Consider the following 27,360-nt stretch of genomic DNA (forward strand, 5'->3'; position numbering starts at 1 on the left):
CCCCCTCATTCCTCTGCAATCAAGCCTTCATTTTCCACAGAGATTTCATACTTAATGGCAGACATAATTGCACAGGGTACGAATTTCATCGTCAATCGTATAATTTTTCTATCGGCATGAAATAATGTGACGACATTTACATTTATTTAACATTTACTTTACGACAAGTTAAATCGAGAAACTTCTACGTCTGCTGCCACCTAAAGCTTTATATTCCAGGGAAATTAGTGCCATCAGAAACCTCTTTTTAACTACTGATTAAGCTACAGCACCACATCCCCATAATAAGTACTTTTTCACAACATTTGACTGATGTCCAAGTCACAACAAGATGGTAAACAACTAAAAACTACATTCATTTTATGAGCTCTAAACATCGCATGCTGCTGACCTCTGAACTCTAGACCTCTCAGCTGGAAGGTCACAAGGCCGTTGCCGATTTCGATGATGTGGACCAGAGCGTTGAGGTAGTCTGACGCGAGGATGAAGCAGTCGCCCGTGCTGTAGTTCCCCCAGCGGCCGAGCAGTAAGTCTCCACAGAGGCTGTGCTGCAGAGAGCGGGTCAGGTGCTCGTAGAAAATGGAGTTCAAATTGTTGTCATCGGCACCTTAATGATAAAAAACAGATGGTCACCTTCATTTCAGAACAAAAATCGATAAGCATCGACAGGAGGGAACACTGTGGCATACCTGGGTTGCGGTCTAACTGGGTGGCAAGTCTAGTGTTGGAATGATCGACCCTCTTGGTGCTGTAAACAGGACAAATTAGGATTAAAACCAAATGGATTTAATTTATATTAAGAGTGTAAGATATACAGTTTCACACTTGCAAAGGTTACTTAACCAAACACATACTTGTAGTCGCGCTCCCAGAATTTAACGGGCCTGGTGTATGAGGTGACAAATACAGCACTGCCAAGGACAGGATTGAGAGGTGTGGAGAAGATGGCAGAAAAGACAGCTTGGACAAAAAGAACAGCAGAGTCTGAAATAGCAAGAGTTAAGGACATGTCACCCAAAACCCCCAAAACAAAACAAAAATCCCCACTGAATAACTTCACTGACACTTAGACTATCAAAATAAAGAATACAGCACAAAATAACAGCAACCTTTGTGCAGTAATGCAAAACAATTCAATAACCTTGAAACATAAAATACCTTTGTCACATCTTAAAGCTACAATTTGCCCTCTTATACTCTATCAACCTTAAATTTGGCACTGGTGTATTCCTACTACCACAAAATCAAGCTGAATAAGGATACGGGGCACAGCAAAGGGCTGAGCAAAGGCATGAAAGGCTGAGCCCCAAGTGATCTGCCAGGGGGCAATGTAGGTCAACACGAAACGCAGCTTGTACAGCAGGTCCCACATCTGAAAACATTCAAACATTCATCATTATCAACTCACACACACATGTGCACTTAAAAATAATATTCATATTTGCTACAGAAATAAGATGATTAAGGCTATTTGTGGGAAGGAAGCTGTTTCTAAAGTAGAACAAAATCATTTGTGACGAAAAAATGTTACAAATATGAAATGTTTTCTAACCTTGCTGAAGAGAATGGACATGAAGTAGTAATCGATTAAGAAGGTCTCTGAGAAGTGTGGATAGTCGTAGTGGAAGAAGAGTGTGGTGAAGCACAGTGTGACGTACTGCTGCGATGGGGTGCAGAAGGACGAACGCAGCAGCTTCATTCCAGCTACCGAGATAAAGAAAGCTCGGCTACTGGAGGGTTCGAGGAAGAGAGAGAGGGGGGGGGGGGGAAGAAAGAAGAAAAAAAATCAACACATGCTAACATATGGTTACAACAACAGAGTAAGAAATGAAATGATTATTCAACACCAGATGCTAGTGATTGCGTGTACGTGCTACAGTTTAACCCCTTTCTTTAGAGTTTGCAGAGAGGTGTGCATAATTTTACAGTGATGTGAAAAGAAAGGTTTTCACAACACTTTATGCAGTCCCTTGAAAAACTAAATCCACCTTTAATTCCTAGAGAATTAAGAGTGTAAGTAGCAGCAAGGTGCTACTAATAAAAAGTTCATTAAGTGATCATCAGCCAGTGTGACCTTAGCCAAAAGTGAGTTGGTGCAACAGAACAATAATTCCAATCACAGCAGCAAATCTACACAAAATGTGTGAAAAAGAAAAAAATTAAGATGCTGCAAAGGCCCCAAAAAAGTCCAGACATTAACCTAACTGAAATGCTGTGGTGGGACCTTAATGGAGCTGTGCACAAAGAAAAGCGCACAAAACTGAATGAACTGAAGCTTCAAAAGCTACTGAATCATCACAGTTTTTTACACGACTGCAAAGACTGCTGTAAAAATCTTCACTGTGGTTTTCACACTCATTTTTTGAAAATGACAAAAACAAACTACTACTTCTTCAAAGAAAAGAAAATCACAGGTAACATACAATATACTACTACACTGTTTAATGAAATAAAACCTGACAAATTTCTCTTGATGTTCACATTGACACAAAGGGGAAGAGGGATTGTTGTGTAATTTGTGGGTTCTATGCAGTTTCTGTAGCAGGAGCCAACCTTCCGGATTTGTGTCAGTCTCTCAAAGTTTCTTTTATACTCATGCTGAAATACTGCCTAACTCCGTTTTCGTCTTAATTTAGCTTGATGCCCTCCTTAGAAGGTAGAGAAACTGTATTTTATGTGTCTTTGCTATTGAGGACAACTTAGATAAAGCAACACAGCATTTTTAAATCACCCATTTCAAGAGTTCAATTCCATTCGAATGGATGTATATAGTGCCAAATCACAACAACTGTTCCCACAAGAAACTTTATACTGTAGGGAAAGGGGGTACAATATTAGAGAAAACACCAACTATCAAAAGACCAAAAAAAAAAAAAAAAAAAAAAATCAGGCTCAGGGAGGGGCAGCTGCCACCACCGGTTGGGGATGATGGGAAAAAGAAGACAGCAGAGGGAGATGGGACATAAGGCACACATGGGAGAGTTCAACACATCCAGCAGACAGCACATGTCCACAGGGAGCAGAGATAAAGAACAGTATAACCCTAGCATTTAAAATATTAACAGAACCAGAGCGAGGAAATGCTTACTAGATGTCCAGCTCTTTGTGATTCTGGCCCACTGTTCGAGCTTCGGTGGTTAGGGAGTTCAGCACTACAGCTGGGTAGATAAAATATTTCTCCACACACTGAAGCCATGCGTACAGCTTCTCAAACCACATCAACTGAGCAGCATCTGGGTCAAACAGAAAGCAAAAAATATGTTACAAATGTGGAGTAATTCACAAACTGCAGATATCCCACCACAGCTGTGAAGAAAAAAAAATAAATCAGAAAATGATTTAAAGTGAAGTTTTAAAAGAGGTTCAATACACTAATTAGCCACAACAATAAAACCACTGACAGATGACATGAATAAAACTAATCTGATCATCACTGCAGGATGGTGAGATCAGTGTTACTCACTTGGGATTCATGTGGATGTTTCTGGGTTGTAACGATACTCCCAGAAACACCCATTCTCCTCCAGCAGGCTTATATGCCCTACCACACTGCAAAAATGCTTAGAAATTGCCTGAAGAATTCAATAAAGAGACCAGGCCTGGCCTCTAAACTTCAAAAATCAAGCCTAAACTGGCCCACAGGAACTATCACTGTCACCATCTCAGTGCCAGACACCCCAAGGCTCCAATGTCCATGTTCTGATGAATCCGAGCTATTCTAGTAGCACAAGGGGAATCTATTCAATATTAAGCAGACGCTTTTAAAGTTGTGGCTGACTAGCACCATTAAAAACATTGCGAAAAATGTCTGTAAAATATTTAAAGATAAACTCAAGAAGACATATGACAGAAATTTGATCATTTTAAACAACTTCTAACACAAAAATCTTGAGATAAAATAACTGATTTATTTTTAGTGTTGAGTGTATATATTACTTAATATATCAATGATATTCAAATCATATTCAAAATATGCAGCTGACTGTCATTTAAAAATAGTTATGTATTGTCTGGTGAAGCAGCCTATGAAGTTTGCCGGGAGTGTTTTCTCAAGAGCACTTTCAGCTGGAGATCTTACTTTTTTGTAATTAGAACAACTTATAACATTTCAGTTTCCAAAGCCTGTTATACTATATATGTATTTCTAGATGTTGTTATTTTTCTGTGCATGTGAATGAAGATAAAAGATGCAATCAGACACCCACCTCGGACCTCAAACTGACTATACTCTTTGGAGCGGAGCAAAGGGTGAGCCAGGCAGAACCATGGCAGCTGTTTGCGGAGCTGAGGCAGGAGATAGTGTGTAATGAAGCCAACAACTCCAGCCAGGATGTATAAGACAACGCTAAGAGCAGGCTGCGGAGCAAGAGCAAAAAGAGGAACATTTTAATTAAGTCTATATACAAAAATGATGCGAGAGTAAGGTCATGAATACTGCTCCAACTAACTTGAAGAGCGATGAAAACTGTGCTGGCACTGATGGCAAAGGTAATCACAGCCATGAGGGGACAGATGACGAGGTCCGAATGAAGAATCTCTTTCTATAAATAGACAGATTGATTTTAAAACTAATTAAATCATTACATAAAAATTTAACTGCAGGCTGGTGAGCAACAGTAGTTACCACAGAGTTGCGTAGTTTATCGGGAAGAGGGTCCTTGATTTCCACAGGGGGTTCTTCTGGGTTTCGGTTCTCCAGTTCTGGGAATAATTTAGACCGGACCAGTGACCTGATGTTATGGGTAAAAAGCATAAAAGAAAGAGTTACAAGAAATACCACAGAAAGATCAAATCTATCATCAAAGTCTTCACAGATGATCAAGACAGCAGCAGTGTCTCTTGGCCATTAGCATCATTTTTATGTCGTGGATTGTAGCTAACTTTGTAAAACACACAAACTACACTTTAGACTTGCTATCTATTGCTATCTATCTTGCTATATAGACTTCTTTAAGTAACTGTTAATCTATTCTGGATCTAAAAAGAAGATTCAATAAAGACTCCCAAGACCATCATTGCCGATATGAAACAGGAAATACTGACCAAAGGATGGTAGGATCGCTGCTTTGGCGGCTCAGGTGGTAGGATAAGGCCAGGAGTAGCCCACAAAACGCGGAGAACAGTACTGGAACATGGGCATCCCCCCACGGTGCCTGATGGAAAAAAAGGGGAAAAAGTAGTCAAATAGACGACTGTAATAGGAAAAACACGTCCAAACTCTTCCATGTCATGTTCAGTAAGATCACACCTGGCACTAACATGATCACACATTAACAGCTCCAAGTACATGTGTAATGCACAAAAGATGCACTGAGACTGGATTACTCAGACTGTTGCCCACATTCTGAAAGCCCATAAAGTCAGTATTAGTTGGGTGTTGGATGTCTTTTGGCGACTTGACTTGCCTGAACATGCCAAGGAATAGAAACACAGTTTGCACTGTTTTGATTTCTTGTTTTAATTTCCAGCTGAATAGTCAGGGGAAGTGCATTTCTACTTTTTCCCCAGTTAAAAATCAAACCCACTTGTCACTGAAACAATATCGTTTTACAGTACACTGTCTTATTTCTTTATATTTTGCTTCGAAGGAGTCAGACCTGTAATTTTTTAAAGTGATCTTGAGCAATAGGTATCCAGGCTTTCAGAAGAGCTTTCAAAGTTTTTTCTTTGGCCATTGGCTGCTTTTTCATTCATTCAGGCCAGCACTTGTACAAGAATGTTCTGTTAAGCCACTTAGCACCGACCAATGAATCATTCGACCATACCACCCCAACTCAAGGTAGGGGTGCTCAACAGACAACTTGGCAAAGAACAAATTTTAAAGGTATCTTTATGTACTTTGTTACTTGATTGAATTTCTTTAGTTGAATCTACAAAAATGGCATCGATAACATAGCTTGACAGACATAAAATAGTATTTTTACAGCAACAAGGTGATTTCCAAAGAGGTATTAGTTGAAAACTTGTATCACAGAATGGTCTGCAGCGTGTCCTTATTTGAGGAAACTGGTCAAGTATATAGAAATGCAAACAATAGAAAGTAGATGCACAAATGGTATGAATTTGAAAACCTTACATCGCCTCACTCTCTAGTTAGTTATTGTATTCACGACACCTGCTCGCCCACCCAGAGGGGTGACAACAATTCCCCATCAGCCTTTTACAGCTGAGCGCTAAAAATTACAGCAATGCTTGCCTAGGAGGTCATACTATTAAAGAATAAAGGTGTTCATACTAAATATTGACTATCAAGCTCATAAGAATTGTACAAACTCCGTTTTTGCCCTGCATATGATCTGCATTTCCTCATTTTTCAATAAATTGCTGCAGAAGAGGGTGGTGGCTCACACACATAATACTGTATGTCTGCATAGATGCCGAGCAGGGAAGTGACACGCAATCACAAATGATCACTTGAGACATATGTGGAGAGTAAGCCGTCTACGTGTGATCAGATCACCCATGACGCACATTAATAACAGGTGCGAACTGGGACAGTCAGTCGGTTCAACTTACATTTATGGCACCAAGGCAAAATCCATACAGCAGGGCAGCCACCAGCACACTGCGTATGAGGCTGTACAGAGATGAAAGGGGGCTGGTAGTGGCTGAGGAAAGAATACAGAGAGATCAGACACAATTAGGCTGGTATGGGTGAGACACAACGACACAAACGATAGACAACTCTCATTATTCTGTTTGGGCAGAAATACTCAAAGTATTTGTTTTTACTAGTTTCTCTGAGCAATGGACAAGCAGAATCTCTCATTTTTTCAAATGTTTATTTGCATTGTTTACTGAAGCCAGGCCTTCCCAACGGGGACGGGAAACAATTACCATACATGTAATTGCCTACTGTGATAGTGTGTAGTGACCATTTAAAAACAAACAAACAAAAAAACCCAAACTTTATTGTGTTCAAATGTACCAATAAAAACAAGGATGTGTTCAAATAACAACATGGTTTTTAAATTGTCCTCCTAAAAATGGTCTAACACTTTCAACTTCCAAGTATTCGATTATCCCATTCATGTAATAATATTCTTACCAGTTCCACCAAAAATGTGCATGTCAATCTGCTCCAGCAGACACATCACAAAAGTGTTGACCTGAGGTAGCAACCCAAACAGGAAAATGACTGGGAAACACAGGGCAAACACTGTTGGATGAAAAGAGGGCAAAATTGTGTTTAAAAATGGCTTACAGTTTAAAAACCCACTAATCCTCCTCATGCATAAAGCAGTGTTATAATCAGGATATATTCAGGGCTATTTAATTAACACTGCAATAAGAAAGATAGACCTATTCTGGCACGTAGCAATACTAGCACTGTCAATCTGAACATCAACCTAATGTAAAAGAATCCATGAATAATACTAACCAATGAGCACATCCCTGACGCAGAGCAGGAATTGCGCAGAGAAGATGATGATGCCATAGAGGGAGAAGGGCTGCAGACTTCCAGAGCGCCCAGATAAGTCAAAGATCCAGATCATCACACAGCATAAGCAGAAGTAGACTGGCCGACTGTACACAATGATCCAGTTATGCCCCTTTTACATAACAGACAAGGAGAGAAACAATGTTATACCATAATTTTAAGGTCAAAAGTATTTTATAAAATGTGGATTCCTAAATCTACTACTCACATGCATGGGAGAGGCTGCATCTGGCTGTACACTCTAAAACAAAGAGGCAGGGAATTTAGGCTTCATGTCTTTCACGTGTATGTTAAAAACAGGAACGACAATTGCTTGGCCCTAGCTAACCAGGTTAACTGCAAATTGTTGTGACCCTTGGACTGGATTTTGAGCACTTAGTCTTCCTACAACAATGATGTTAAAAGATTGCTTTAAAACAAGTCCAGTATCATATTACTGGAGCCTTATTTTAAATTGCACAATTATTGTACTCTTGACAGAGGATGCGTTGTAAGAGAAAGTCTTATAACGGTCTTACATAGGCTAAGTCTGACAACCATTAGTTTTTTTCCCTTTTTTCTTTCAAATGAACATCAAATCTCTAAACTCTAAGTAATATTCAATTCGACAGGATTTGATTTTGCCAAATCTCCACCTGCACGATCTGTTTAGAGATTTTCACAGAAACAAACGGGGGTTCAGAGTTTAGTTTAGACTGATTACTTATGTTATGACATTGTAAGAACACAAGTTTTGGTCATATAGTGACCATTATTAAGTTACTTGCTGAAGACTTTTGGTAAGAGAAACAACATAAATAAGAGGTACCTTCAGTAAGGAGTACTGGCAACTAGCAATGACCAGGCAGAACTGGAAGACCCAAATGTCCCTGAAAAAGCCTTGGAGCAGCAGCAGGAACCCCAGGAATGCCACCAGGCTGGCCAGCACCACAGCAAACACGTTCTCTCCCACACGGCGGTTCCTAGGAAAGTAAGGTGCAGCAGTACATATTTGAGAAACCTCAAAATTATATCTAAATTTTGTCTTTGACTTGTAAATAAAATGTGCTTCATGAGAAAAAAATTTAAACAAATGTGTATTAAGTGTTAAGTCAATAAGTCAATATCCTACTGGACATAAGTCCTGTGACAATGAGGAGGTTCTTCCATTACAAACAAAACAACCCATTAAAAAAAAAAAAAAAACAGAGTATCAGTATTACAGTAAAACCTTAAAGTTTCATCTAAATCAGTTTACAATGCATCCTGTATAATAGCATGCCACAAGTTTCTATTTATTTTAAAGAAAAACACAGGATAACATTTTTCTGTGTTGTTGTTTAGTGAAAATATATTAAATAGATCCTTTAAAAGAACTTTGCTTATGAATGAAAATCTTTTGCTTCAGTGTAAGAGGAAAAACAGCCTTCAGAAATGTGATACAGAGTGAACAAATTTGTTGGACTTTTTTATCCTTCTCTATCAATTCTCAATCAAAACCATGGACCTGTTTAAAAGTAAACTCAGTTGCTTTTATAAGTTAAATATTTACTTGAAATGATAATTTGTCTTTTTTTTTTTTAATTTTGCATCTAGCAACTAAAACAAAAACAACAATTGTAATGTATTAATTATTTTAGGGGCAACAGAGTACATTTTGTACATTTTTCTTTGCTGTCACAGAGAAAAAGTAACTAAATAAAATGTAATCAATTCTCTTTTCCAATGTTTTGTCTTACCTGTCTAATAAGGCAAGCAGAGCCAGTCGATCATATCGGACTCTCAGCCACTTTCCAGGCAGCACCCAAAAGCGATAGTACTGTTTAGGTTTGGCTTTCTCCTCAATCATCAAAGTGTTTTCTTGGGACTCTTGTAGAGACTCGTGATCCAGATCAAACTAGGTAAGAATTCAGAGATTGTGAGAATTAGGAAACAAGATCTAGAAGGACCGTCTGTGATAGTTAGCTTTAATGTTCCGACTGATGTCCTATTGGGAATAATCAATGAAGCACTGCTAACCTCGGGCATCTCCAGAGGCACCCTGCGCACCTGCATCCCCTGTAAAGCCCCTTGTCTGGGCTGTAGCATGGACAGGACTGGTGCCCCTTCTGGGACCTCAGTGGATGTGAAGCTTGAAGATTGGGACTGCCTCTCCCTTTCTCTGCAAGTGTAAAATTTCACAGCCTTGAATGTGGCTGTTAGCAATGTTTTAACGACAACAATAACTCTCGTAGTCTGTAGAAAAGAAAGACACTTGGCAATAAAAACTTTATAACTTACTGAACTGGGTCCTCATAGCCGCCTCCAGCAGGTCCAAATGTGTAGGACCTCTTTACTCCTGTTATATAACAGAGACACAGCAGAAATGAATACCCTCAACAGTATAAAATCGGCAATCACAGACAGATTATACAATAATGCAATATGACTAGTGATTTTCTTTATGTAGATTCAAATACCAGTGACCATTACATTACAATTACTTTACATAATGCTTCAAAATAATAGCTCAAATAACAGACTGGTAGCATTTAAAGGTAGCAAGTCCTAAGACTCGCTACTCAAGGAGAGTCCACTATTCATGAAGAGTTAGATGAAAAAAATGACACCAGTCTCATATCTGCCCATTTAATAATAGGATAAGCAGAATGACTGTCTAGACAAGACAAGGTACTTACCACTCTCATCATAGAAATAGTGCACTGCCCCTTCTGATGTGTCGTCAAATGTGGAAGCCTCATGGATGCCACTGCGGGGTAGTAGAAGTGAAGAGGCAAACTGTAAGGCTGAGGGAAGTGTACGGGTGCGTGAATGAGAGGAGGTCCGAGCTCGCTGGAGGTCCTGGAGACTACAGGAAACAAACAAATGAATACAGCAGTTAATCTTAATCCTAAACTCAGTCCTCCTAAAGCTTACATGCTCCATGAGCTATACTTAGAATTATTTAATAAAAATACGACTTTATATAGACAAAATTTTAATCTGGGCTGTTATTCTTATGTTCATTATAATGTAAACATACTAATATGGAAGGCATGGTAGAAAGAAAACCAAAAAGAAAAGTTGAGGACAAGCGCAAACAAACATATAGGGACATCTTTGCTTAGATGACAAACCTGGGAGGTGATCCCATGGTAGATGGTGGTGGTGTAGGGTTGCTCCCAGCATTGTGTCTCCTGCGTATGGCCTGGGTCCTCTTTACACTGCTGACTGATTCGTGTTTGCCCCCTTCCTCCGTGGCCATGGCTGAGGAAAGTTTATCATTTACATCACATTGTCAGTGTACATAATGCACATATCTAAGATTTAACTATAACTGCATTTTATCTTAATTCAGAACTTAGAATGTCCTTATGTTATTTATTCATTTATTAAATAAATAAGTACAAAGCTTAAGAGATAGTTAGGTTTCACACACCAGACTATTAATTAAAATTAATTTATTATAAATTTTTCAAAGCATGACTCCCTGTTAGCAGCAAGGACATGGGTTAATGAAAAGATTTTGCCTCAATGTGTTAGGGGTGATCGGTTACTGAGGTCTCAGCAGTGAGGTGGTAATCAGGGTTTAAACACAATAATTTATACTCATCTTACTGATGCTTCTTATTTTTGTATTAGTAGTCTTTTTGGTCATTTTTCATTACAAAACATTGTTTTAAATACTCCCATTTTATAAAAAAGAAAAACATCTGAACAGAATTGTAATTGAGCACAACAGTATTATTTACCAGCAGCACATTTCAGATAATATCTCACTCTGAATTTTTCCAAACTGTCAAACCAAAAAAATAATTTAAAATGAAGACAGTGAGTGAATAACAAAGAAATCAGATGCTATCAGCAATCTCATTCTCCTCTCCTATGCAGCTGATGTGGATTCATTAGATTTTGCTGCTAGAGAAAGAGCACAGCTGCAGTCTCAGCCAAATTGGCAATTTGCAGAGGTAAATTAAGTTAGCAGTTAGTGTCTATAGTGAAGCTTGTGTTTTAACTTCTTTATCAAATTAGCCTAACAAGCGCTTTTTGGGTGTTTAAAATATTCATATAATTTGTTAAACAGACAGTTTAATAAAACTTTATTGGGTTTTCATTCAAAGTTATTTATTCGATTAACAGTTTTTGTAAACCATCTTTTAGTGCAGATGGGAACACCTCCTAAACAACTATGTCTTTGCTAAAAATAAGTTTCACATCGACCATAAATGGCACCAAAAGATGGTAGAAAATATTTTGCATAGTTTCTTCACATTCTCATGACTCAGGTACAAAGAAATGTTTAGGTACTGCACCCATTACACTTATTGGTAGGGTAAAAGCCTGAATGTTTCTGGTAAACTTGCATAATAAGGAGTTCTACTAAAATAATAAAGTTTAAGCACAGCAGCCAAAATTTTAATTAATACTTCCAACTTTCCCCAACACTGTGCTTTAGTTACCTTTCACTATTCCTACAGTAGGCATATGTGTGACTAGTCGACTAACCGACTAATCGTTGCTGTTGTCACTAGTTGGTACCAGACTTACTAGTGGTTTAATCTAATTGTTAAACTTTTAATCAATGCCAAATGTCGGTATATTATTGGGTCCTAAATGTTATGCACCCATTTGCCACCAAACGGCACATCATTGTTGGGAAACTCCATAAATTTGTTAATCTAGGCCTGATCTTTCTGTTAACACTATTAGAATGAGATCATTGATACAAGCAGTGGAAAGGAGCTTTCTCCATAAGGTGGATGGGCTCTGCCTTAGTTATAGGGTAAGGAATTCAGTTATTCGGAAGGGGTTCAAAGAAGAGCAGCTACTCCTTCACATTGAAAGGGGACGGCCAAGGATGTCACCCCCTACAACCTGACTTTAGATAAGCAGAAGAAAATGGATGGATGATTTATTGTTTTATTTTAGATTTTAACTTTTATTGAAGTGGGTGTCATGAATTTCGAACAGTGTGCATCATTCATAATGCTTGGGACTTTTAAGTCGTGTTTTATTAGTTTTTCAGATGTTAATTTGTCATATTTTAGTGGAACGTGTTTGGTTTTGTATCATCTTTAACATCGGTTTATTTTAAGTGTTTTTCATCTTTGTTGTCTATCTGGAGTATAATGTGTAATGTTGATAATGCATGCTGCAAGCTGCTGCACATTTAAGCGGCATGATTCATTACTGAAGAATGTGATAAATGGTTTCAAATACCTATGTTATTAATTTTTGACATTTTCCAATAAAAGTTTCTCAAATGGAACTTATTACCTGAGTGTTCCTAAGTTTCAGACTAGTCGGTTAGTCTTTTTTTCCCCTCATTTAGTCGACTAAGAAATTAGGAAAATCCCTAGTATAACACACAGTGGAAACACCTGACATTAATACATACAGTATATAGGTAAAAGCTGCTCAGCCCTGGAAGCCCATGCCACAAAAATGCTGGTGCAAAGTTTTGTGCTGATGGTTTTGTGCTGAGGGCTCTGGAACTCTGCAGTTATTGACTCAAAAGAGCTTTGGAGACTTTTGCGCACTATATGCAGTCAGTGAGCCTGTTCTATAACTTTACACAGTTTGAGCCTTCATTTCTGTAGTTCCTAAATGCTTCCAATTTGCAATAATACCACTTACTGATAGTGGAATATCTAGGAGGGAAGCAATTTCACAAACTGACTGGCATGCTTGAACTCGGTGAGCTATTTAGAATGAGCCATTCTTGAAAAAATGTTTCTCAAGGCAGACTCCTTCGCTATGGGCTTGATTTTATGTAAGTCTGGCAATGGGAGTGAAAACGCCTGAATTTCAAGATTAAGAGGGACTTTTGTCCATATAGGGTATTATGTTACACATAGTTAAAATAATCTGATTAAATAGAATAATCTAAAAAATAAATCTGAATAAAATATTCTTTTCTAAATGTTTTTTTTTATTCTTGTTCCTGTGCACAAAGCAGACACTTCAAAGGAGATTCTGTTACATCTGTAAACTTGAATGTGTTCTTTAAAACCCCTATTTCATGCTTTATTCCGTAAAGATACAGTTATACCTTTGTTTTGCCTGCTTAATTTCGAGCTTAGTTTTGTGAGGATTTTGTTAATAGTTTTTTTGTTGTTGTTTTTTTTTACGACGGGCCCAGGGTAACCCCATTTCTTTGAAGCTCAAGTGCAGTATCTCACTATGGGAAGTGCCCTCTGGCATGACAAGCCACAGAAGCTCTTATCACCAAGACCATGGGGTCCAGGCATTCTTAGTGTTGTTCTTCCATGTGCCACTACTACACTATAAAGCAACTTACTCATGACTAAATTTAATTAATTTAAAAGGTCAAATAATTTTGACTAAATAAATAAATATCAGTCAGCATTTTTCCATTTTTTATCTGTTGATGCCTTACTATCACTGTCCAGTTGCATGGGCAAAGTGCAGTGAGATACCTCATTCAGTTTTCAAGGAACCGGGGTTAACCCCTTGGCCCACGCAAAAGGTCAGCCACCTCTGGCTGTCATTCCCCAAATGGCAGGGGGCGAAAAGCTAACAGCTCCTGTGCAGGGCAGCTATAGGTAGAATCCCTAACGTCAGGCATGAAGGCAGCGTTAGGGTGCAAAACCTCCCTATTACAGTTGGTGGAAAACTACAGACATGATGTGTGGGTAGATAGAGCATGTAACTTACAGTTACTGTTATTTTTCATTGATGCTAAACCAAGCTGTAAAAAGACTAAGACTAACTCTAAAACTGTAGTTAAATCTCTTTGGTGCATTACCAAAGCCAACATGGCAGCCTGACATTCCAGCCAAACACTTTAATAGTGGAAAATGCTCTTCCCTTATCTAGCAAAACCTGAAGGAAGTCTAACACAATTCTAACACAGCACTGATAAGAAATTTTGTTCGTAGCTGCACACCATCTCTCAAATACACACCCTCATAAAGTCAGAATACAGAAACTGCTCTTGCACTCTGAATGGTCTCAATCAACCTCAGGGGGAGACCCAACTCATTTAAATTCAGCCTTTCAGGTGCCAGTCTCAGCTAACTGCTCTGTGACACCTGTGACACCAGGCCCCTGTGCAAAGGCAGTGTCCACCGCCGGCTGTGGAGAAGACAAGTTAGATCCATCATCCATGGCCCGCTGGGCCAATATGAGCAATCAAAATCAAAGACAGCCACTGCTCCCTCAACCTGCTCAGGGAAACTCTTATAGCAGTGCGCCTGGCCATGGGTGAGCTCCCCTAATGTTTTGCCCTCAATTTTTTTAGGGAAAAGAAAAGAGGACATTGTGTTTTTGTATGATGCAAACAAATATACGGACACCTTCAGACGTGGTGGACTATTGCGGGATTGAGTCTCCACTCCCCATAGAGTGGATTTCCTCTGTAGCTCTGCTCCAGTGTTCAATGCACTGGGAACATGCGTCACACATAATGACAGGAGGTGTTCACTGCTCCACACAATCAGAGTGTGAGCCAGACTGTGTAATGTCACACAGCAAGTGCCTCAGACGGTCTGTATACACAACTGTTGTTATACTGTCTCTCCTAATCAGGACATAACAATTTTTCAGGAGCAGCAAGAAATGCCCCAAAGCCAAAAAACCTGCCATCAGCTCCAAGTAATTTATATATGTGCGACAAAGCCTCTGGGGCTAGGTGCCATTCATGGCCCTCCACTTGAAAACAGCACCCCACCCAATCAATGAAGCATCTAGTTTTCCTCATAACCACCTAACCTAAGGGGAACTGGCGGTGAACACTTTTGGGTCTCTCCGGTAATAGAGAGCCAGAAGATATCTGGGAGAAATTCGGCTGAGATGACGTCTCACATCCAGCTGCAGGGTGGACACACAGAGCTGAAAATCCTGCATCGCCAGCAACCCCTGAAGGATAACAGATTATGCAGGGCATCAGCCCCTCCAAGTGCAAACAAGCTCTTAATGAGACCATACTTCCTTTGCAAAACAGATTGAGGTTCTGGTGAAATTTCTACACAAAATCTTACAACAGAAATGCCGAAAAAGAAACACTGCATTTTACAATTACCTGATAAAATATGAGCCTATGAGAGTTGCAAATCATTGCAACATAGTCTTTTCTTGCTATTTGCTCTTATTGCAGACTTGTCTGATAGTGACACTGTAAACTTATTGAAAATGAAAATTAAGTTGAAGGAATACACTGGAGTAGATCCAGCAGGCGCTACTGAGACATAAGTAGAAGTAGACATAACAGGACTTCTACAGTGATCTAAATATAGCAGCTCCACTTACAATGGTGCAGAGTATAATATAATCTTGAATGGGTATACAGGCATGATTTTTGATTTTTACAGAATCATTTCCAGAGCTTTCTGATCACACCTCATGGTTACTTGGAACTAAAAAAAAAAGTAATGGAATTTCAGCTGCTCTCTTATTTCCAAAGGGATTGCCACAGCACATGGAACCCCATGTTTGATTTGGCACAGACTTCATATCAGATGGAGTTCCTGACACAACCGTCACCTCTATACTGGCTTGGGTATAGTGCACAATCTGATATCAATGTGTCAATGTTGTTCTAGGATCACCAAAGCTAATGATGGGCCAGGTCATTGCAAGTGACCAATCACACTGTTGTGATGTCATGGTTTTGCGACGTGGAAAGAAATTCGGACCAAACTCTAACCTTAACTCTATAATTATAACCGTAACTATAACCCCATAACCCATCCTAAACCACAACCGCCCCTTTTCGGATTTTAGTACACATTGGCAGTTTTTTTCCCCATGACAATATAACTTGCAATGTTGAACCTGGACCAATATTAATTATGATGACCAGGGACAACACCAACACAGGGATCATATCAGATACATCTAGTTAGATCACAGTTCACTAGCTTGTGAGACCCTAAGGCTGGGTTTGTGTCTCTTCGCCATCTTAAATAAAATCTTTCACAAATAAGGTATATGTATTAATCACTACACCATGGAGTCATTACTCGTGATTAAATTAAGTACAAATTAATAGTGGTCTGTCATCAAATATATTACAGAAAAAAAATATCAGCAACAATTTGATGCCTTACAAATAGGCCTTACTATCAGCGACTCCCTATGAAGGTTAACTTTCTTAATTAGTTAGACCTCCAAACCATGATGAAAACTGTTTCAGTAGGCTAAGTTAAAACATATATTCTTGACTGAAAATTTGCAAACTCACCACCTCCAACAGCACCCTCTTCAACCAGTTCTCCTGTTCTCCAGCCCATCTGGTTGCCAGTCCAAGAGCCTCCAAGTGAATCCAGGCGATGATGGTGAGCTCCAGCAAAGCCATCAGAGTGTATAGTCCGGGCTTCCAGATCAGACTTAGAGATAGTGAGAGTCCGAGGTGCAGGCGTGGAGGTGGAGGGCATTGCAAGCAGAGTAGAGGGCAGAGCCACTGCATTGCTCTGGCTTCCACCTGCCCCATCCATACTTAGCACTCTTGCGTGAGTCTTAGCACTAGCGGTGCTAGAAGAGCGTTGAGCAGCACGAGGATGTGAGGGGCCAGCAGTTTCGGGTAAATCCCCTTCCCTTGGAGTAGGCAGTTGAGCAGCAGGGGGAAGAGTGGATGTAATGCCAGTGTTAGCAAGGTCTGGAGAGTAGCAGGAGGTAGAGGAACTAGAGTCATCATCATCATCGTCATCATCATCTGAGCTGTATCGGCGCTGAGAGCCCAGGCTAGAACCTGCACTCATGTCACTGCCGTCGTCCTCGTCACTGGAATCCTCAAACAAACTTTCACTGTAAGCCTTAGTGCCAAGTCGATTGCGCACTGGTATGTAATCTCTGTGTTGTCTATGATTGTGGTGACGCCTGTAAGAGCCACAGTCAAAACTACTACTGCCAGCTCCAGCGCGCCTTCTTGGAGCTTTCCTTCGGCCTGGCCTGTGCCCCATGCTACCGCCGCTGGCCCGCAGCAGCTTTAAGTCTTTAGGGCGTACAACCTGCTGGGACTGCAGAGCAGGCTGCTCAGACAGTAAAAATGGGGTAGAAGATATGGGCAAAGCAGGCTCAGAACACACCAAACCCAGGGCCAGCCCTGAGGGCACTGAATTGGTCTGCCGAGGTGGGGGTAGAGGAGGAACTGGGACACTCCTGTCTAATTCACAAACCTCTGAGTGGCCACTACTTGAAGGGGAAGAGTTCTGGAGAGGAGGGGGCTGTGCAATATCAGAAGGTACAGATGGCAGATCCTCTCCTTCAACAAGTGTCCGGTCTAGCCCCTGGCTGAGGGAGAATTCTTTGGAAGGGGAGCGTAGTAACACACTGTCTGACAGATTGTCAGTATCACTGCCATCTTGCACTGCTGAATCCTCTGTGGGCTTGTGGATGTCAGACCCTATCGCTGGTGCTGAGGCAGAAACCTGTCCATCTACAGGCCGCGACTGGCTGAATGAAGGACTTTCCAGCTGAGTTGAATCAGTTTTTTCACTGCGGTAACTGCTAACAGTGCTTAGCGTCTCACGGTCTGTGGTAGCTCCACCAGCACTGAAACAACTGTCTGTTGATCCAGCAGCTAGTGCTACTCCGCTGCGGCTGCCGGGGTGCTCAGTCCCAGGAGCAAAAGCCACAGGGTCAAGGCCTAAACCCAGCAGATTTTCACTGAGTTCTTCACTTAAACTACTCTTTATAAGAGGGCTTAGGGGAGTATCTCCCAAACTCTCAGATTCAGCAGAGGGGCCAAGGGGAGAGTAAGCCCCCAAATCATTGCCCTTGGGACTCTGATGAGACAACTGTTCTGTTAACATCTCCACTTCTTGCAAGTGTTCTTTCTCGCCTCCATCTTCTTGACTCGAGGGTGAAGGGGGGATAGACAAGGCTCCAGGTTCTCCAAATCCAGCTGACACTCCAGATACTCCTACAAGACCTTGGAACTCTCCTTCAAGAGCGGCAGCAATGCAGGATGAGACCCCATTCGGAGCCCCTGTACGGTAAGAAAACCTAACATTAGACTGAAATGCACATTTGCAAGCTGTAACACTGATGTTGTGAATTATGTTTCTCAAGATTCCATTTTTCCCCCCTTTCCTAAATTTGTATGAAAATACTGATATGCTTACAGCCTGACTTATACAGGAAGGATTAAACATTGTTTCCAGTATCTAATGCTCATTTCTAATCACTGAATAATAGCAGACTTACTAATGGGGTCCTGGGAACTCTGACGTAGGATCTCACGTTGAGCTGACGTGACAATCACATTATTGCTTCCTTGTTCCCGCATTAACTCTTTGATATCTGAAATAAAAGGAAATTAGTAATTACAAATTTAAAACATATGCTTGGATAAAAATGTCAGACTATCTATTATATACATCATGATTTAAAATAAAAGTATGGTATGCAGAATTAAAACATTTAGATGCTTACCCTTAGTACCCCCTGAATCCTCCAACTGAGGCAAGAATTCCTGAAGAGTAAGAAAGAATATACACAATGCTTTAAACCACCTGATCCACATGATTTTGCATTACGAAACCATAAGAACATTGCTAAGTACTTAAAAAATTCCCCCTTAGGTTGGTACTGAACTAAAAAAAATCTTGCAAACTACTATTATAGGCATACTGATCATGGAAAATACAAATTTTTTTAACCTGGCACTAAGCCACGGGAGGTTCAGACCAATTAGCATTTAATGAGGAGCTGCGAGTTAGAAAGATCATAGCAACAAGTGTACTTAGGTTAAACAGTAACTTGGTTTATTCAATCATCTGCTGTCTATTTTTTAAAATTTTTGCCTGTAGCCATACCACCTGCTAGCTTTTAAAGCTTGCTACATCTTGTAGTTTGCTTCACTGGTCGTCGTGCTGATGCTGACAGACAGATGTAGTATTTTTGCTGAGCCGTTTTAAAAAAGGAGTCTAAGAAAAACATCTGACAGACCAAATTAATGAATTAAAAAAAATTCTAATAGGTATAACTGGAGAAATGTTGGAAGCCAGAAGAGAGAATGTTGCATGCTAGTAAATATGGTAATCCTCACCGACACTTGGTTTAATCCAAACAGAGAGTGCTGGGAGCTGCAACGCACTGGGGGTGTTGAGTTGACTTTCCGAAACACAGTCATCTCTACACCAACATGACTATCCCTGTGAAATAGTCACATGCAGGAAGAAAAAAATTTCAAGGAATTCAGCAAGTCACAACATTGCAACAGGCAAGTTTTCTTTAAGACACATCACATTACCTGTGCTGATTCCCCTCATGAGCACCTGACCCCTCTTCTCCTTCTTCTGTCCTTGGCGCTTCAGCTGTTAGTGAGGCCTGCTTTTTCTCTACAATCTCCCCAAGGTCGAACATTGCATGAAGTCGGTAGTTTACCACTTTAATGGCAGTAAAAAATACAGCAACCACAGCAGAGTACACACCTGCCACCAACAAGCTTGGAGGAAGAGCCTGAAAAGGAGTTGGAATTTAAAGAGAGGAATTACAAAAATGAGACCAGGCAGTCACTTCAAAGAACTAGAACCAGGAAGGAAGCTTAATTGGAAATGAGGTGTTAAATATAGCTGGATATTTCAAACTTATTACGGAATTGTTTTAAATCAGGATCTTAATTTAACCACACAAGTTCAGGCAGACACCCTTAGTTTTTATTCCCCCTATTGTTACAAGCACTAGAAGTTAAACTATAAAGTTATTATCCCATGCATATGTGCTGAATGAGTCTCTCATACAGTTTACATCATTAAAAAAATGCAGTTATGTTATTTAGAACATAGGATTTGACCCATTTTACACATGATAATCCTGGGAGATGATCAAGTCAGTTGAAGTTGCCTATGTGTAAAAAGGGCTTGGGCATGTAAGTAAGAAACGGATTATTAAACTTCTTGAGGTAAATTTGTGATTTGACCTATATAACTGAAATTACTTGAAGCTATCATGTGCATCATGGCTAACTTCTGAAAACTGATTTAAAAGGATTTGTGCATTATTTTGGTAGCTCCTATTTTTATTTGGTGATGGGAAAATGAACTTACCATGTACAGAAGAAAGGGGAAAGCCAGGAGAAATATCCAAAGGTAGAGGTGGAAGCAGTTGGAGAATGTGCTCTGGTGGGGATCCACATACCACCCTCCAGTGAGCGAAGCCCACACGCCCTGCCGCAGTATCTGAAGAGCTTGGGAACCCATCTCCACCTTCAGGTTCAACTAAAAGTTGAAACGCTTCCCCCAAGGCTGTAGCTCAAAAAACTGTGCAGCAGTTTGAGCCACGATATCTTGTGTCTACAATGGCACGTCCGTGGGGCATGGCAGGTTGACCAAGACTGTTTCATCAAGCACACCAGTTTTGTGTCTTAGATATATGCATACACTTCAGCTGAGATAAAGAGTCCTTGCATATTCTTGTCCCAGTATAAGCTCCCTCCCTGCACCAGCGTTTCCACACTCTAGCCTAATCCTCGGTGGGTAATCAGCAGAGTGACTTTTTGACACACTGGTAACCCAATGACTGCACGAACAAGTGCTCATCTGTGAGAGAGATCACAATTAGTCAGTTTTCTTTTATGAGGCTTCGCTTTAAACACTGGATTTTATGGAAAAACAATCTTGAAAATATAATAAAAATCACCAAATAAGTTTAGTGTCGCTCTTTTTGTTTCAGGTGCAACTTATAACGTCTATTTAGTTTGTTTTACTTTAACATTTTACTATTTTCTTTCATCTGTCCTTTACTTAATTACATTAAATCACAGGACACTAATTATCCTTTATTGCAACTGAAGTGACAGAATCGTTTTAGTGATCGATAAATGCAAAAGAATAACATAAGCTAGCAATGGCACGTGAAACAACGATTATAACAAACATAATTTGCCATTAGATGTCTTTCACACAAACAAAAACAGCTGTATGTGATATATGACATATCTGACATATTCGGTTTTCCGACAGCATGAACTCCCTATGTTCACGTCCAGGCCATTGGTGTGCCAGCTAGATTAAGTTTTGTGACAGGCACTAGCAAGCTAACTGGCAGCTCAACGTATATTACAAAGATTTCTGTGCATTTCTCACCTCTGGTCAGCCGCCAGTGGTTTCAGTGACCTCAGTGAATATGATAACATGACCTAAACCCGAAGATTATCTCCTCAAACTGCCTGACAGACAACATTAGGATACCTAATGCTAGTTACCGGCTAATGCTAGGCCGCATATGTAAGCATTTCTATCTTGATATCCCTATCGCTGACTGGGTAACTGTAACGTCACCCTAAAACAAGACAGCTTAACGCTAACCGCTAATAGGTAGGTGAAAGTCATTAGCTATTATTATCTCACGCTGGCTTGACAGATTTAATAATTGTGCTCACAGTGAGATGTTCTCCGATTTTGGATCCCAGCATAGCTCATAGTTAGCATTAGCTGTCCAGGTTGGCTTATATCCTCCTTCCGCATCCAGTTCATGCAAAATCTCAGAGCTTTCCGTCTCAGGATGCTAGCTAGGAAGGAAATCGGCTGTTAAAAAACTGTAGCTTCACTTTTTGCTGGCGTTAGCTAACTTATCATTTTTTCCCGAGAGGCCGTGCTCCTCTTTGGCATGACTGGGTGACAAACATCATGTATGGGGAGCCGTGGTCTCCTCTCATGACGAACAACAAATGTTTCTTGGTATAAACGGACCCTATGTAAAAAAACAAAACATAAACTAAACAAAAACAAAAAATGTTTCAACGAGCTAGCTCACTGGGTAGCTAGCTCTGCTAACAACTAGTTGACACACGCACGCAAGCACGCACGCACGGCCGCAAAGTGAGTGAGAGACCGAGAGAGATTCCCATGGCGCTGATTGGCCATGTGTACCGACGTCATGAGGAGGACTCTCTTTTTTTTCTTCTTCTTCTTTTATTTTAAAATATTCTTAAAATGTAATGTTAGTACAAACCAATCAACCACAAAACTACCTAAACAAATTAATAAAAAATAAATAGGTCCTGAATGTTTACTTTCAGGTCCTGGCATTCATATAGACGTTTCTTATATATGGGTTTACCAGCTAGCTCAGGTTAATATAGGCCAAGCTAACCCCCATATAAGCCAAGCTAACCCCCATATAAGCCAGCCACACTGCAAAACTGCTCCCTACAATCCCAAAAGACCCTCACCTTGCTAATGGTTCAGTTCCAGATGCCGCCTGACAACCCCAGTTGTCCATGCTTGAAGAGATGAATTGGACCTACATATAGGTAGGTAGCTGATTTTGAGATAGGTAAAAATTTTACATTTATATTTTATATTTATTCTTTATGAATAGTATAGAACCCACATTTGTGTGCCATTCTGCAACATTAGCCAACGACCTCTTGTTTTCATGACAGTACACATAAACTCTTTACAAATAAAAAAGTTGTTCTTTTATCAGGTGGACAATTACAGACAAAACAGAGACCACCTCAACAATTAGATGACCCCTTATGAACAAGCAAGGAAAAACTCCAGTTGTGGATGAGGGGAGGAAGACAAGACAAGACAAGACAAGACAAAAGACATGCTGTGGAAATGATCTCATATGTACAGCTGCTGAAGATTTGGGAACGCCAAAAACTACCTTAAATACCAACTGTACGATGCAAGAGTAAAGCAAAAGAACATCTCCGACCATCTTTGTCTGTAAAATTGCCTATTTATTGAGGGCATGTAAAAAAAAAAAGAAAAGTTATTGTGCAAATATACTTTATTGCCCAAGGTATTAGCTCATATGCCTTCACACACATATGAACTTGACTGACATTCTTAATCCAAAGAGTTTAATATAATGTCCGCCCACCCTTTGCAGCTATAACTCTGCAGAAAGTTGGTGACCTCTGTGCACTATGCACCTCAGCATCTGCAGACCTCGCTCTGTGATTTTAAATGGCCTACGCCTTCATGACTGAGTTGCTGTCATTCCCATTTGCTTCCAGTTTGTTACAATACCACTGACACTAACAGACTTGTGAAATATTTAGTAGTGTGAAACACCTGAAATCAATTATTTGGATGGGTGAGTGAATACTTTTGACTATTTAGTGTATATATGAGCTGGCTTCCTTAATAAATGGGAGGTATCCTACCATTTATATTTGTGTAAATAACTCATTTTCTCATAAGTGGAAGAAAATGGATGGCTGGATGGTCAGCATAGTAGTGTGATGGTTAGCACTGTTGCCTCACAGCTAGAAGGTCCTGCTTTTGAGTCCATTCTGGGGTTTTCTGTGCGGAGCGCATGTTCTCGCGGTGTACAGTGGCTTCCTCCCACAGTCCAAAGACACAAATAGTCTGTCACTGTCTTAATCCTGGTGACCCATCCAGGATGTACCGTTCCAGTTCCACTGTGATCCTGATTTGGATAAGTGGAAGAGCATGGATGGACTCATTTTCTCTCAATTTACAGAGTTATGTGGAGGGAGTGATGCCTGAGTTAACATCACGGCTGTGGGAAGATGACACATAGCCAAGGTTAAATGTCAAGATATGAAGAGAAGCTATGAAACACATATAATTACTTGTGAAGTCCTTGGAAATAACTATATAGTAATTACAGTAAAAAGAAAACCTTGTTTGAGCAGTGGTTGCTCATTTCATAAAATTTTATTAATCCCAGGAAATTAATCATTGATGGTCATCTGCTCACACACACACACACACACACATGTCTGGTTTGCTATCCTCGTGGGGACATCCCATTGACATAATGCTTTCCCTAGCCCCTTACCCTAACCCTAACCATTAAAAATGAATCCCTAACCCTGACCCTTACCCTAAACCTAACCATAACCTAATTGTAACCCTGACAGTAAAACCGCATTTTGAGTGTGAAAATTGCTTTCAACCCCGAGGGGACCTGGATTTTGGTCCCCACGGTGCAGAAAGTCCCCACCAGGATAGTAAAAGTCAGATTTTGGTCCCCACCAGGATAGTACGAACCCGTACACACACACACACACACACACACACACACACACACACACACACACATGTCTGGTTTGCTATCCTCGTGGGGACATCCCATTGACATAATGCTTTCCCTAGCCCCTTACCCTAACCCTAACCATTAAAAATGAATGCCTAACCCTAACCCTTACCCTAAACCTAACCATAACCTAATTGTAACCCTGACAGTAAAACCGCATTTTGAGTGTGAAAATTGCTTTCAACCCCGAGGGGACCTGGATTTTGGTCCCCACGGTGCAGAAAGTCCCCACCAGGATAGTAAAAGTCAGATTTTGGTCCCCACCAGGATAGTACGAACCCGTACACACACACACACACACACACACACACACACACACACAAATGTTAATTAAAATACACACTTTGAGGTAGGCTTGAGCACCACCACCCCGTGACCCTGAATTGGATAAGCAGAAGAGAATGGATGGATGGATGGATAAAATACACTCATTACTGTCATACATTACTATGCTTGAGGTGCATCAGGTCTAAAAGCTGCTCCTGCACTTTTCTGTTCCCCCTTCCAATTAAATCCCTGCGTGTTATACCTACAGCTTCAGTGTAGGGTAGGCCATATCAGCCGTCATCTGTTTCCCCTGCCTTTGCTGTTTTGTTGAATTAACCTTGTGATACCTCAGCAATGCTCAGGAGTGGCTTATCATATCCTGTAGCCACCCTCCTTGATACACAGTGTCAGCACAGATCAGGCCTTGCTGCACCAAAACCGTACTGACACCACACCTTGCTTAGCCCACAGGATTATTGTCATCACTATCAGCACAAAGAGACTGATAGGACAGGTCATCCTGCTGGCTTGAAATGCAGTCTCTCTAAATTCTTGTCTTTGGTGATAAACATCCTTGAGATAAACTGATGGTTGCTTAAGTGCAGGCAACTATAACCTTACATCACATCAACGTCACCGACTTGCTTTCCCCTCTTACAGTTCCACATGTTCTCAGCAGGGGGTAGTCAAACAACACCAACATGGTGCCGCTGTCAAAGATTATCATGAGGCTGCTGATCCTTATTGTAGTTCCGTAGTTGAAGAAGATAACCAAATTTGCCTTTGATAAATGCTGTGCGGTGGCATACTTTTTTACTGTGAGGAAACACCTCATGTGCTGTAGCTTCAAAGTTAGTAATATGATATCAGCATATAGACTTGCTCCACATATTAAGGGACTATTATAGTACTTTATTTGAAGGATTTCAAATAAAGTGACTAAATTAAGTGTAGCAGAGCCTGATATAGCCTGACTCCTAGTTTCCACAAACACTCCCTCATTTTTCATAATTTGACCAAATAGTAACTTTTTTCATAACACTTCCTGCCTTCTAAATTACCAATTTTTTTTAAACTCTAAGTCACCAGCTTGGAATGCATGTTTTATGTTTTGTTTTTTTTTAACCCAAGTTGAGTACTTGGTACTCAAGTGAGGGAACAACAAAGTCCACGAGTGTCAGACCTGATTGTGTCACACTGTGGACAAATCACTAGCATCTCTTATGAGAATTTATCTTGTCTTTCTTTTTCTTTTCTTTTTTTGGACTATTTAAACTGCATTTAAGTCTCACAGAGATCATGATATTCCATTGCAATAGACACCGATAGTATAAGAAGGTACAGAAAATATGCTTCATTATAAATAATAGACATCCAGGAGCTACTAACATGCCAGAACAACGCAGAGTCCAAAAGAGAGTGCGTGAGCAAAAGAGAGGAGTGAGAAAATAATGATGAAATTCAAGTGTAAGACACATTTTTTAGCACATTACATGACCTGCAATTTGTGCAAATACTAGTTCCTCATGTTAAATATATTAACCTGTCTTGTTAGCCTTTGTAGAGTGACGTCATTGTGATTGTCTTTGGTCTATCCTAAAAAGATTCTTTGGTCCCAAGCACTAACAGACAAACGGAAGCAATCAATATGTTACACTGCTAATTTGCAAGAATTACTGCCTTATAGTAAGTAAGGCAACACTGGTTAATCTAAAATTTTATTCATTTCTATCCAGATTTCTATGATGTAGTGAAGATTTTAAAGAAATTGAATGAAAAGTGCTAGATGGATTTATGTCCCATGAGCCTGACTTTGATAAGAGACAAAGATGTAGCCGTGGTCAACACTAAGTAAAGACATGGCTGCACACACATCTTCAACCCTGCAGCACAGAAAATCTACAGAAGCACTATTGTTTGGCTCCCAGAATTAGTGTGAGTAATTCAGTATTCAACCAAACGTGAAATACGGTCACGATCGTCCTGTTCCAGTCATCAAATTCACCAGGGAGGATATGAAAAGTGGCAAGTTAGCCTTCTTAGACTGTGAGATTTCCATCAGTAATGGGGGACATCTAAAAGCTGATGTGTACCGCAAACCTACGCATACGGATCAGTATTTAAGGTCTGACTCCCATCATCCACTGGAGCATAAACTGGGTGTCATCAGGATGCTACAACACAGAGCGAACACCATCCCCACAGACACAGCGGCCAGTGAAGCAGAAGAACAGCACATCAAGAAGGCCCTGAGTAAATGTGGTTATCCCAGCTGGACATTTGTCAAAGCTGGGAAGGCGCCTAAAGAAAGCTTCAGCTGATCCAGGAGAGAAGGACAACCGCTGCCTAAGCGAAAACCTGTAGTGATCCCGTACGTGTCAGGAGTATCGGAGCAGTTGAGACACATTTTTTCTAAACACCGGATCTCTGTGGCTTTTAAACCCCAAAACACGCTGCGCCAAAAATTGGTCCACTCCAAGGATCGGGTCCCCAGACAAAAACAGAGTAAGATAGTGTACGCTGTTAAGTGCCAGGAGGATTGCCAGGATTTATACATCGGGGAAACCAAACAACCTCTGGCGAAGCGGATGGCACAACACAGAAGAGCTACCTCGTCAGGCCAGGACTCTGCAGTCTATTTACACCTACAGGTCAGTGGACACTCTTTCAATGATGAGGATGTACACATCCTGGACAGGGAGGAATGC

General features: G+C 40.4%; 1 protein-coding gene across 3 annotated transcripts in view; it reads right to left on the minus strand.

Moving 5' to 3' along the window:
• The window catches only part of LOC134635737 (pecanex-like protein 3), a 28,866-nt gene extending 6,701 nt beyond the window's left edge, over positions 1-22,165 (minus strand). The window contains exons 1-27 of one of the 3 annotated variants that reach the window (XM_063485229.1): positions 21,747-22,165; positions 20,413-20,904; positions 19,617-19,825; positions 19,413-19,518; positions 18,797-18,836; positions 18,569-18,664; positions 16,605-18,350; positions 10,537-10,666; positions 10,099-10,268; positions 9,701-9,758; positions 9,440-9,581; positions 9,160-9,317; positions 8,250-8,403; positions 7,650-7,682; positions 7,382-7,553; positions 7,049-7,159; positions 6,517-6,608; positions 5,044-5,153; positions 4,625-4,730; positions 4,449-4,541; positions 4,206-4,356; positions 3,089-3,233; positions 1,553-1,730; positions 1,264-1,372; positions 855-984; positions 690-748; positions 392-607 (exon numbers count right to left, since the gene is read on the minus strand). In XM_063485229.1, the coding sequence (XP_063341299.1) occupies positions 392-607; positions 690-748; positions 855-984; positions 1,264-1,372; positions 1,553-1,730; positions 3,089-3,233; positions 4,206-4,356; positions 4,449-4,541; positions 4,625-4,730; positions 5,044-5,153; positions 6,517-6,608; positions 7,049-7,159; positions 7,382-7,553; positions 7,650-7,682; positions 8,250-8,403; positions 9,160-9,317; positions 9,440-9,581; positions 9,701-9,758; positions 10,099-10,268; positions 10,537-10,666; positions 16,605-18,350; positions 18,569-18,664; positions 18,797-18,836; positions 19,413-19,518; positions 19,617-19,825; positions 20,413-20,565 (4,867 nt within the window). In that variant the 5' untranslated portion in view covers positions 20,566-20,904; positions 21,747-22,165. Of the gene's footprint in view, positions 1-391; positions 608-689; positions 749-854; positions 985-1,263; positions 1,373-1,552; positions 1,731-3,088; positions 3,234-4,205; positions 4,357-4,448; positions 4,542-4,624; positions 4,731-5,043; positions 5,154-6,516; positions 6,609-7,048; positions 7,160-7,381; positions 7,554-7,649; positions 7,683-8,249; positions 8,404-9,159; positions 9,318-9,439; positions 9,582-9,700; positions 9,759-10,098; positions 10,269-10,536; positions 10,667-16,604; positions 18,351-18,568; positions 18,665-18,796; positions 18,837-19,412; positions 19,519-19,616; positions 19,826-20,412; positions 21,028-21,450 lie in introns of those variants that run through there. The other 2 variants (XM_063485228.1, XM_063485230.1) reach the window with 2 other exon arrangements.
• Positions 22,166-27,360: the final 5,195 nt, after the last annotated feature.

Source organism: Pelmatolapia mariae, linkage group LG10_11 (assembly GCF_036321145.2).
Source record: "Pelmatolapia mariae isolate MD_Pm_ZW linkage group LG10_11, Pm_UMD_F_2, whole genome shotgun sequence".
NCBI lineage: Eukaryota > Metazoa > Chordata > Actinopteri > Cichliformes > Cichlidae > Pelmatolapia > Pelmatolapia mariae.